The sequence below is a fragment of the Chionomys nivalis genome, chromosome 2, assembly GCF_950005125.1.
Source record: "Chionomys nivalis chromosome 2, mChiNiv1.1, whole genome shotgun sequence".
Taxonomy (NCBI): domain Eukaryota; kingdom Metazoa; phylum Chordata; class Mammalia; order Rodentia; family Cricetidae; genus Chionomys; species Chionomys nivalis.
In genome coordinates this window covers 24,904,335-24,915,690 of record NC_080087.1, presented here as the reverse complement: position 1 = coordinate 24,915,690, position 11,356 = coordinate 24,904,335, and the positions used below count along the sequence as shown (strand labels likewise).

The 11,356-nt window shown below is 44.7% G+C and overlaps 1 protein-coding gene across 1 annotated transcript; it reads left to right on the top strand.

Annotated features, from left to right (window-relative positions):
• Window positions 1-438: 438 nt before the first annotated feature.
• On the top strand, window positions 439-10,798 carry Ltv1 (LTV1 ribosome biogenesis factor). The gene is made up of 11 exons (XM_057761987.1): window positions 439-552; window positions 1,344-1,475; window positions 2,826-2,999; window positions 5,376-5,463; window positions 6,521-6,659; window positions 6,948-7,200; window positions 8,251-8,378; window positions 9,112-9,251; window positions 9,688-9,740; window positions 10,089-10,289; window positions 10,406-10,798. The coding sequence occupies exons 1-11, from the start codon at window positions 550-552 to the stop codon at window positions 10,511-10,513; spliced, it is 1,419 nt and encodes a 472-aa protein (XP_057617970.1). The 5' UTR covers window positions 439-549; the 3' UTR covers window positions 10,514-10,798.
• Window positions 10,799-11,356: the final 558 nt, after the last annotated feature.

Below are 11,356 nucleotides of genomic sequence, written 5' to 3'. Positions count from 1 at the left end.
TGATGGCAATTTCTGTATAAAAGAGCCTTAAATGGAACATTGTTTTGAGATCAAACTCCCTACCCTCACAAAAGTGGCCACGTCGCAGTAAAAACTGTGGCATATTACCAAAAAGAAGCCAGGGAAGTGACCACTTTCCTTCCATGAACCTGTAAAGTTGGGTTTTGTTTTGTTCTCAGCTGGTAATAGGTAAGGAATATCTTTAGTGATGACATTTCATTCACCCTCCCAGTATTCAGGTAGCATTCGGATTAGGTGAGCTACTCCCACCAGCAGAACTCCAGCAGCAAAACTCCAGCCAGGGAAGCCCCGCCCACTCTGGAGTCCAGCTAGCTCCGCCTCCCGGAAGTTCCCGCCATCGTTAGGAGCCGACGCGGGCTACGCAACTTCCGGCTGCCGGCCAGCAGCTCCTCGGCGATTGGCCCACGGCCACGCCATTGATGTGACGTGCTATCCCGGACCTGTGTACCCACGTGTGGCGCGGCCGGGAGACACCGGTGAGCGGCGGATCGGCTTTCGCGGTTCCGGAGAAGGAGTCCCTGTTCCGTCATGGTGAGAAAACCGCGGGGATCCCGGCGGGAGCCGGCGGCTTCCGGTTAGTCCGGGTTTGCAGTGCCCGGCGGCGGCACGGCTCGGTGTCCCGAGACCGGTCACCTTCGTCACCCTGGGCGCACTTTTTAAAGGAGACGAGATGCCCTCCCTTTTGGCAAAATCCCGGGAGTTTACAATTCTGACGGCTTAGTTTAACTCAGTCTCTGTGAGTTACTTACAGAAGCCCCGCCCCCTGCTTCCGGGTTCCTCGTAGGTCACTTGGTTGGCCCCTGGATATGAAGACAGTGTTAAAAAGTAAATCAGAATGTGTCGAGGAGTAAAGAGTTTAAACATTACTTGTGTGTGCCCTGGTTTTATTTCCTAGTTAGTAGATGAAATGTCTGTCACCTGTACATTTTCTTATGGCAAGCTCCTTGTCTTGTTGGCTCAACTTTTCAGGGACCTTCCCTGAGCACCTATTATAAAGGACTTAAGGCGTTTGCACTTCACCATGCTTGGTTTTTCTTCACTAAGGTCATTACCTTGTTGATGGACTTGCTAAGAACGGAGAGTTTCTCCGACTGTCCCACTCCCATAACCCCAGGTGTCTAACAGAGTAGGTGCCCAACCATTGTTTGCTGGAGAAGGTGAAGTATGGTTTCCTCAGAACACCGAGACTGTTGCCTGACTTAGATATGCAGATTTGGGAAATCTGTTCACCCTCTACATCTTTACTGCAGGTACCTGTGGTTGTGGGGTTGTTCCTCTGGGTGGGGATTCTGTTTCATCGTCCTTTCCTGATTATATTGCAGCCTCACAGAAAGAAGAAGCCCTTTATAGAGAAGAAGAAGGCTGTCTCTTTCCACTTGGTCCACAGGAGCCAGCGAGATCCTTTAGCAGCAGATGAGACTGCGCCCCAGAGGGTTCTGTTGCCCACCCAGAAGGTAGGTCTGGCCCTGTAGCCGCTGAGTGTTTAGGTGAATGGTAGTTTTGTAGTTCTGATGATGGAACCCAAGGGCCATATGCATGCCCAGCAGGCACTCTACCCCTAACTATAGCCCCAGTCCCTATGAGGTTTTAGTAATGAGCTGGCATTCTCAGAATTTGGTCCTCTAAGAAATGAACTGTGGCTCAGTTTCCATTCTGTGTGCTGACGTTTGAAATCGTGTATTTATTTTGATTAAGAGGATAAAGCATCTTTGAGATTATTAAATAAAGACATCTCAAAGACTATTAGTAAAGTTCACTAGACCACGCCTACAGTGCTGTGCCGTATTATTTAGGGTAGGGCCATATGTTCAGTCGCCGCTTTCTCTTGAGATTCTGCCGTGTTTCAATAGTCTTCAGTTTGCATTTTTGCTTCCTGGTCGCTCACTCATCTCTTGAAATACAAAACATCTGAGCTCACGAATTAGTTTTGGAAGTCCAAGGGAAGCCTTGAAAAGGATGGCTTATGCTAGCGTACTCTTGTTGAAGATGGATAATGTAAAAATATTGAAGGATGCTGGAGACATGGTCCAGTGCTTAAGTGCACGCACTGCTCTTGCAGAGGACCCAGGTTCAGGTCCCAGCACCCACATGAAGACTCAGAGCCATCTTTAGCAACCCTTCCAGGAGCCTTCTTCTGTTGTCTGAGTATACCAGGCACATGTACACATGTCGTCGAAACATTCATTTTGAGGGTGTGATACATATATTTATCACCTGGAATTGTACACAGTGTCTAGTTGAAGGAACTGTTTTCATTCTTGCCTTGCCTGAGGGCCCGAGTTTTACTTCGTCCTTTGAGCCAGGTTGTCCTATATCCTTCAGCCTTCTCTGCATCTTTCAGCCTTCTCTGCATCCTTCAGCCTTCTCTGCATCCTTCAGCCTTCTCTTGCACTCTTGTGTTCAAATGGTCTGCCTCTGCCCGAATTGTTTTCAGCCCATTTTTTGAATCTCATGTAGCACTTTGGTTTGGATGCTGTGTAGATTTGGTATTTGTCAAGAATTAGTTGTGTGAGCTGGGCGGTGGTGGCGCACGCCTTTAATCCTAGCGCTTAGGAGGCAGAGGCAGGCTAATCTCAGTGAGTTGGAGGCCAGCCTGGTCTACAGAGCAAGTTCCAGGACAGCCAGGTCTGTTTTACAGAGAAACCCTGTTTTGAAAAACCAAAAAAATAAAAGGAAAAAGAAAAAAGACTTGTGTAATTTCCTGCCAGCCAGTGTTTGTGTGGTGTTTCCCTCCTGGAAGTCTGTTCTTTGTAAGGATTCTGACCCTGTCCCTGAGGAAAGCTAATTCCCTCTTGTTATCCAAGGTAAACGATGAAGAAAGGCGAGCAGAACAGAGGAAGTATGGAGTCTTCTTCGATGATGACTATGACTACCTGCAACACCTGAAGGAGCCAACTGGGCCTGCAGAGCTTATTCCCAGCACCACATCCTTCAGACTGTACAACAGCAATGAGAGAGAAGAGACCTCAGCATGTTCAGTATGTAAAAATTCCAGACTGCAGAACAGTACATGGCAGCCTAGAAAGAAATGGCTTAAGTGCCACTGACTTTGCTTTGTAAACATGGGGCTTAAAGCACTTTAACTTTGAGTGTGTCAGGATTGAGTACAGCCTAGGAGCAGAATGCTTGATCTTGCCTTGATTGTCATGACAGCAGAGTTGGGAGTTACTACAACTTTTAAACATACCTCCGTAAAAAGGAAAGTGACCAGTATTGGAACTGACATTTATTTGATTCTGTGACTACTTTTTTAAGACTTGGAACAAACCCATAGGTAAATTTAGTAAATCCCTCTTCAGTCCTAAAAATTTAAGAGGAATCACTGTAACCTTTAAAAAGTCTAAGAAATATATTAGTTGTTTTAACCATGTTTTTCTTTTAAATAATTTGCTGTTGATTAGGACAAGATATTGAATACTCTGTTCAAAATAACAGAAAAGCCCAATTCAGACTTGTTTTAAAAATAATAAATGGTTGGTGTGGTGCCGCATGCCTGCAGTCCCAGCATCCAGGAATCAGAGGCAAGAGGATCTTGAGGGCCAGTCTGGTCTACACAGTGGGTTCCTAGCCAGCAAGGCTGTATAATGAGTCCTTGCTTTAAGTAAATATGTAGTCTGTGTCAGTGGTAAGAGCTGTACATGTGTTTATCCTGTGTCCTCCTGAGCCAGGTTCTGGTATCATTTCTAAACACAGTAATCTACAGAAATTATGAAATCTGTGAGAAACTCCAAAATGGCATGTTTTTGTCACAGGTTGTTTGTTTTAGCTTTTTTTCCACCAAATATTTCACATCATTGAATGTAGTACTACCCAGGAAGAACATGTCAGCCAGGAGAAGACTAAACACTGGTGTTTTGGATCATAGTGACAGACTTATTCATGCTCACTAAATTGAATTGAATTATTATATCATAGTGAGGAGCTAGGCTTGATTCTTGTGGTCTCTTGCCAAGTAACAGACATTTGGATACCTTGAGTAGGCCTCAAATAGGCCTTGAGCAAGCCTCGAGTTGGCCTGGATCTTATTGAACCTTGAAAAATCAGGACCTATTATAAAAGTGCAGGAAGGTCACAGATGGAGAGAAGGGAGGTTAAATTAGGCAGGGTGGGTTGGCACATACCTTTAATAATCCCAGAGGATTATTAAACTCAGGAACCAGAGGGAGGGATCTCGGAGTTCAAGGCCAGTCTGGTCTCCACGTTGAGTTCCAGGACAGCCAGGGCTGTTAAACAGAAACCCTGTCAACAACAACAGTAAAATTTAAAAAGAAGGTTGAATTAGGATGTTGCCCAAAGGAAGGGGGTGGAATGGTGCATAAGAGTCGAGAGGGATGTAGGAACAGAGAGGTGTTGTGACCTCCTTTGGAGTTAAGACAACTGGTTCCAAGAGAGGCTGTGCCTTTACTGGACCATGGGATGCCATCTCTAGTGTAAAGAGAAAAAGATGCATTAGTTTTGAGACTCCAGGCAGGCAGAGTTGTAATATGTAGATCAAACCCTGGATGCTCTTCGTGACTGATCTCAGGCATTGACTTTTCATTTTCTGAGCTTGTGTTTCTCAGTGAAATGTTCATGCTCACAGTCTGGAGAACTAGTGGGATAGTATGGAAGGGTGGTATGGAATATTTGAAAGGATCCCTGCTAGGGTGGTGATGAGTGTTGAGAACATGTGCTAGTTCATGGGTTAGAGAACCAGAGATGCAGTAACTAGAGCCCCCCGAGACTGCTAATAAGTCAGGAAAGACTGATTTCCAGCAGCGGTCTGGAGCCAAAGTCCAAACCAGGTCCTTGGCAGGCTCAGTTGCTTCTTGGGGACTCGATTGTGTTGTCACTCATCTCACCCCTCTAAGCTCACCAGCGGTCTGTCTTCAGAGTTCTTTGACCTGTGGGTGCCCCACTCCAGTCTGCCCTCTTCTCCACATCTCAGTCACCCTTATGTGAGGGCAAGCCGACCACTGAACTCATGTTCAAGACCAAGGGAAGATATATGGTTGTGGCCTTCTTGCTGACAGCAGACACTGTGTGAGAGACCTAGCCCACAGACCTTCAGAACAGACCACTCTCAACCTGTTACTCCTTAGTCACCACATGAATGGCCGGATCCATTCATGAGGACCATGAGGACCGAGTGCTATCAACTGCTAAGGTCCCTAGGGTCTCAACCGTAATGTTTCAGAGTAATGAGCAAGTTGTATTGTTTCCTAGGGAATAAACCACAGAAACCTTATTTCAGGTGTGGTCACAGCCTGAGACTGAGTGGCTATGAATTTGGGAAGGATGCTTTTTCAGCCCAGTACAGTGGCTGAGCAGTGTTTTCTCAGTAAGCCTCACAGCTGTGTAATTTCATTTTTAAGAGCACTGGAATTAAGTTGCCTTCATCAGTGTTTGCATCTGAGTTTGAGGAAGATGTCGGATTGTTAAACAAAGCAGCTCCAATTTCAGGTGAGTTTAACTTTTTTTTAAAACATTTATTTTGTTATTGGAAAACTTCATACATGAGTACCATATTTACATAGTTCCCCCCCACCCCGCACACTTTCCCCTGCACCCCTCACTCCACTCTCTCAGCCTTATGACTGCTTTACTTCTGTGTCTGTGCACCTATAGCCTGCTGAGTCCATCTTGTCATGTTTGTGTTTAGGAGTGACTGGGATTGGGTAACCTATTGAAGGTTGTCCCTGGAGAAGACCAGTTCTCCTCTCTTGGTAGCTAGGGATGGGGGGGTCTCGTGAATTTCCTCTGTCCACCTATCTACATTGGAATGTTGACTGGCGTTCTCTTTGTCTTGTTGAGGTCTTGTTTGGGTGGCAATATGGCTAAGATTCCCTGCTTGCAACTCCTATCGTATAGAAGACACTTGTCTTGCAGCAGACATCTTAGACCTGTGACTCTTAAAGTTGTTCCACTCCCTTTCTTTGATGTTTCTTGAGCCTTGGGTGAGGGGTTGCATGGCCGATCTACCAGTTGGGTCTGGCCACCCCACAGTCTCTTGTTGTCTCCATTTTGATCAGCTGTGGCTTTCTGTTGGTCTCTTGTCTACTGCATGATCTGTGGATGTAAGAATGGGTGTTTACAGTGCAGCTGGGAATTACACTGGTTGAGGAACATGGCAGTAGTAGGTTTCCTAGGGTCTGTGACCTCAGCAGTCACAGGTAGTTGCCTGGGCTTACAGTACCAGACATGAGCTGTCTGTCTCCTTTTAAAGTGGGTCTTAAGTCTAATTGGGTGGCTATTGGTTACCCCAAAAATACAAGTCTTAGTCTTTCATCTGAAGTGTATAAATAGATCAGATAGTATAAAATAAATATGCACCATGAGGGGAGTGGGGTAGTGGTAGAGGAGTGCAAGGGACCTGAGGTTCCTGTTTTGTTTACTTTGGAGCAGTGGCCTATTGTAGTCCAGACTGGGGTCAGACTCACAGAGAAGCTGGGGTAGACCTTGAACTCCTGAATGCTAGGGGTAAACATAGGGGTTTTGCTCAGTTTTCTTTTCCTTTTAGGACCTCGCCTGGATTTGGATCCTGACATTGTTGCTGCTCTTGATGATGATTTTGACTTTGATGATCCAGATAACCTCCTTGAAGATGACTTTATTCTTCAGGCAAATAAGCCAACAGGAGAAGAAGGAATGGATCTGCCGTATGTGTGGTGCTTTTGTAGTGGGAGGGTAACCATGGTCTAGTTTTGAGAACATGATCTAAGATATCTGTATTAGAGTGGGAAATAGTTAAATATGAGACATACTATCAGTAAGTGGAGCTAAAACCCAAATTCCTGATGACTGGTTGCTTTCCTACTGTGCCAGATGAGTCTAATACCATCTCAAGGGCTACTTCCTCTGAGCCCTTCAGAAGGAGCTTCTGGGTTGCTGTGCTCTGATGGTTTTCCAGTTGTTTGGATGGGTGATTTATGGCCTGTTGACTGTAGGGAATCCGAGAGTGCAAATGACCATGAATGGGAAGACATGGACGATGAGGAAGGGAGCGGGGACGACTGTAGCTCTGCAGGCCTGCCGTCAGATGGAGGAGACAGATCTGCCCCCGGGTCACCTCGAGAAGCCATCAGAAACCACCTGTTTTGGGAAGAGGAAACCAAAAGCCGTTTCACGGAGTATTCTCTGACCTCCTCAGTCATGAGGAGAAATGAGCAGCTGACTCTGCATGACGAGAGGTTTGAGAAGGTGCGGGCCCTGGGGAATGTCACTGAGTTCTGTCTTCCCCTGCAAAAAGAGAGATTGGAACCAGAGTAAATCTTTCAGGATTAGAAACCGCCTGTTGCATTAAGATTGATCAGAGCCGCACTCTGGTCAGGGTTCTGGAAAGAGCTGTGTAGGTCCCAAGGGTTGACTGATATAACATCTGACATCTCATTCTGAGATTTGAAGTTCTGATTTTGCATCTCACCATAATCTGCAAACTTTTGCTGTTTTGCTAAGAGTTGGCTGGCTATAATCAACACAATTCAATTATTTTAGTTCTTTAGATATAACTAACACTAAAAACAAAAAAGTAAAGTGTGACATATACCAGATTTGACTCCTGGGACAGGCCAACTCCTGGTTTACAGTACTGTAGACCACCTACACAGAGTCTCTTCGCCCATTCTATCCCATGCTCTTTCCCTTCTGACGCCATCTCTAATGTGCTGATCTATGTATATTATCCACAAGTTTATATCGGGTTAGGATAGGATTTCTCCATGGACAAAGAGTCTCAGGTGTACGTCTAAGCCCTAAAGTAGTAGTCTGGCATGTAGTAGGACTTGAAGCTTTTTACTTAGTAGTCAGCAAGTGAAGAAAAGCTTTCAGTGCATGGAATACACAATTTTGCTACAATACCACAGAAGTGTTTCCCTCTTGCCTGTCAAGAGAAATCCACTGTTAAGTACCAACATCTTTGCTCATCAGATAAAGCACAACAGTGCTCACAGCATCTGAGCGAGAATGGAGTTTACACAGTAGATTCCCTCACAGCGTCTGCATCACTGAGAGAGACGCAATTTTCGCTGAAGTGTTCTAAAACAAAGATATATGCATAGCATTTTATTTTCCAATCTGAGTAAAAAGCTTTTTATTATTTTATTTTTTTCTCTGCTGACACAGTAATGATAGTTGTAAGCTTTTAGTACTGTTGAAATACTGTGTAGGAGTAAGGTTAATATAAATACATAAAGAGTTAATTTAATTCATGATATATTTTTCATGACATCTGTTTTGTTGTTTGTATTCAAGTTTTATGAACAATATGATGATGATGAAATTGGAGCTCTGGATAACGCAGAACTGGAAGGTTCCATTCAAGTGGACAGCAATCGGCTGCAGGAAGTTTTGAATGACTACTTTAAGGAGAAGGCGGAGAAGTATGGCAGCTCTTCCTTTAGCTACAGTCTTTTCCTACCTTCAGATGACTGATGGGGGAAGTCAGAGTCTATCACTGATTGACTTGATGGTGGTGTAGTAGCTGAGGTTAAGGCGGGAAATAAAGTACAAAGAAACATTGGAGTTTGGAAGTAAAAGCTGCTTCTGGCCTTAGGCTGAAGAATCTTTATAACTTAGAAGTGCCTGGTTTCTTGTTTCTGAAGTGGTGGGTGTTCCGAAAAGTGAGTAGTTCTGGCTAATAGATAAGCTTGACCTCGGCTGATTAGCAGAGCTCACAAGTGAAGTATTTGTTCAGTCAGCATCTGTATCAAAGTGCCTCTTATCTCAGAGAAGCTGATGATGTCTTAAAATCTGCTCACAGGTCTTGTTCCATGAAACACTGCAGCGTGCAGTTCCCACAGCATGAAAGGGGCCATAGGCTTTAAGTGAATTCTGCGCATACTTTGGAGAGATAGATGAGCAGCTGGTGCTCATCTTGGGGAATCTGCCATCTTGTGTAATGTAGAACCTTCTGCAGATGCAGCTAGATTTGATGTGCCTATCAGCAGAGCGAATGTGCAAAGCCTCTGGAAGAGTAGAGCGGGAATGTCCCAGGAGCTTGGCAGGCACAGGAATAGGGTTTAAAATGGCTCTTGTCTCTGGAGCTCTTTTAGTGGCGTGCAATTTAATGTTTTCTTTATCCTGTTTTCATTTTATAAAATGCACAAAAAAAAGTTGTGTAAAATTGAATACTCTTGAGCCTTTTGAGGATCAAGATCTGCCAACGAATGAGCTCGATGAGTCTGAAAATGAAGAGATGATCACCGTAGTTGTTCAGGAAAAGAAAGAGAAGTGGGATTGCGAGTCCATTTGCAGTAAGTATCTTATTGCCCCACCAGCTGCCAAAGGTATGAAAACCATTCAGTGTGAATGTGGGAAAGCAGATAGAATTTAGTAGAAGTTAAACTTTTAGGGAATTTGTGAAAATGCCTTAAAAAGAATATGACTACCTTGGACTTCCCACAGGGCAGGGAACCCAGACTGCTCTTTGGACTGGAGAGGGGTGGGGGGAGGGGGGGAAATGGGAGGCGGGGAGGAGGTGGAAATTTTTAATAAAAATAAATAAATAAAATGGAAAAAAAGAATATGACTGTTCTGCTATTAAGTTGTAAATAATTTCAGAGTGGTTTTCAGAGAGACTCTAGTGTGATTTTGCACTATAAAAACACCGAGACTGGGAACGTAGTGTGAACTGGATGGTACTTTTGTTGAACTTACAGTGTGCTTAGGTGTCACATGATCTTTTTCCAGGTTTATACTCCAATTTGTACAACCATCCACAGCTCATCAAATATGAACCAAAGGTAAGGCTGACATTGTTAGTGTACCGTTTTCAGGGCTGGAATGGTAGCACAACAGTTGAGATCACTACCTGCGCCTTCAGAGGACCCAGCTGGGTTCATAGCATACACATCAGGTGGGAACTCCAGCTCCAAAGGATCTGATGCCTCTTCTGGCCCCTGAAGGCCCCCGTACATATGGGCCACACTCATACACATACACACTTGCAAATAAAAGTTGGTCTTCAGTGCCCTTTGTCACAGTAACCCTTTCTGGCTGTGTGGCTGGTAGGAGAGCACCGACAGTGCACCGTTAGTGAGCGGTTGTGAGTAGGATGGGGAATAACTAGTGCTGCTTTCTCTCCTGCTCAGCCCAAACAGATCCACCTGTCTTCGAAAACGGGCATACCTCTCAATGTCTTACCTAAGAAGGGCCTGACGGCGAAGCAGCTGGAACGAATGCAGATGATCAACAACAGTGACCTCCCCAAGGTGTCAACCCAGCCTCGGCCCAAAAATGAAAGCAAAGAAGATAAAAGAGCCAGAAAGCAGGCCATAAAAGAGGAACGGAAGGTACCTGCGCCCTCTGATGTAGGGCTTGCGAAGAGCTGCGGGGGGGGGGGGGGGGGGGGGGATGACACGGGACAGGGTCCGTCTGTACAAATGTAACCTGGGAACCTCTTGTACAGGAACGAAGAACTGAAAAGAAAGCTAACAAATTAGCATTCAAATTGGAGAAAAGAAGGCAAGAGAAGGAGCTGCTGAACCTGAAGAACATTGAGGGTCTGAAGCTGTAGGTGGGGACAGTCAGTGTGAGACTGTGAGTTGTATTCCTCTTTCAGTGGTCTTCGCTCTGCTCTGTAATTAACCAGGATCTTAAGGGAGGTAAACATGGCCCTGTCATTTTTATATGCAAATAGCTGAGAAAAGAATATTTGTATTTTTATACAAATGAGGTTCTCTTGTCAGCTACCTTGTAAATATGATGTTTTGAGTTTACTATTATAAGCTTATATTCCCTCTGAGATAAATGACTTCATGGAAGTAAAATGTTTGGATAAATTAAAGGAAAATGTCTTTATAACGTGCACGGACTTGGTGTGTTCATTTATTTGTATGGTTGTCAAAGTTGTCCTTTGCAGATGTTCTCAAATATTTCTTTGAAACCTCTCCACGCCTTCTCGGGAATTACATGGTTTAATTTGCCGTCTGTAGAGGAGGGGTCTGGTTAAGCTCAGTTTTGAAATGCTGAGTTTATTCTCAGTGGTGAGAAGACTGTTCCTGAGAAGATTCCACGGGTAAGAGCTGATTTTCCCGTGTCCACAAAACGACCCTTTCAAAAGGACTGTGACGATGAGCACCGCAGTTGTGGTTGGGATTTCCTGCCCTGGAACCAGATGGCTCTTTCCCTCTGGGATTTAGGACCAGCATAGCTGGAGTGATCAGAAATACTTACTTCACTGTAACCTAGAAAGTTTGTCTTCCCAACATTGTTTAATGTTTGGAACCATCCACAGCTATTAAAATACATACTCAGAAGTTTCCAGGGTTTGATGAGTTGTTCTTGTTTTGACATCTAGAGACTGATTCAAGGCTTAGGCAATGACTCCATCATAATGTTCATTATTTGGTAAACTGTG

Bases quoted from the DNA above. Each gene is read 5' to 3' on its own strand.
- Ltv1 (XM_057761987.1), top strand. The intron at 9,252-9,687 runs GTAAGTATCTTA...ATCTTTTTCCAG, and splicing joins GGATTGCGAGTCCATTTGCA to GTTTATACTCCAATTTGTAC. The intron at 10,290-10,405 runs GTACCTGCGCCC...CCTCTTGTACAG, and splicing joins CCATAAAAGAGGAACGGAAG to GAACGAAGAACTGAAAAGAA.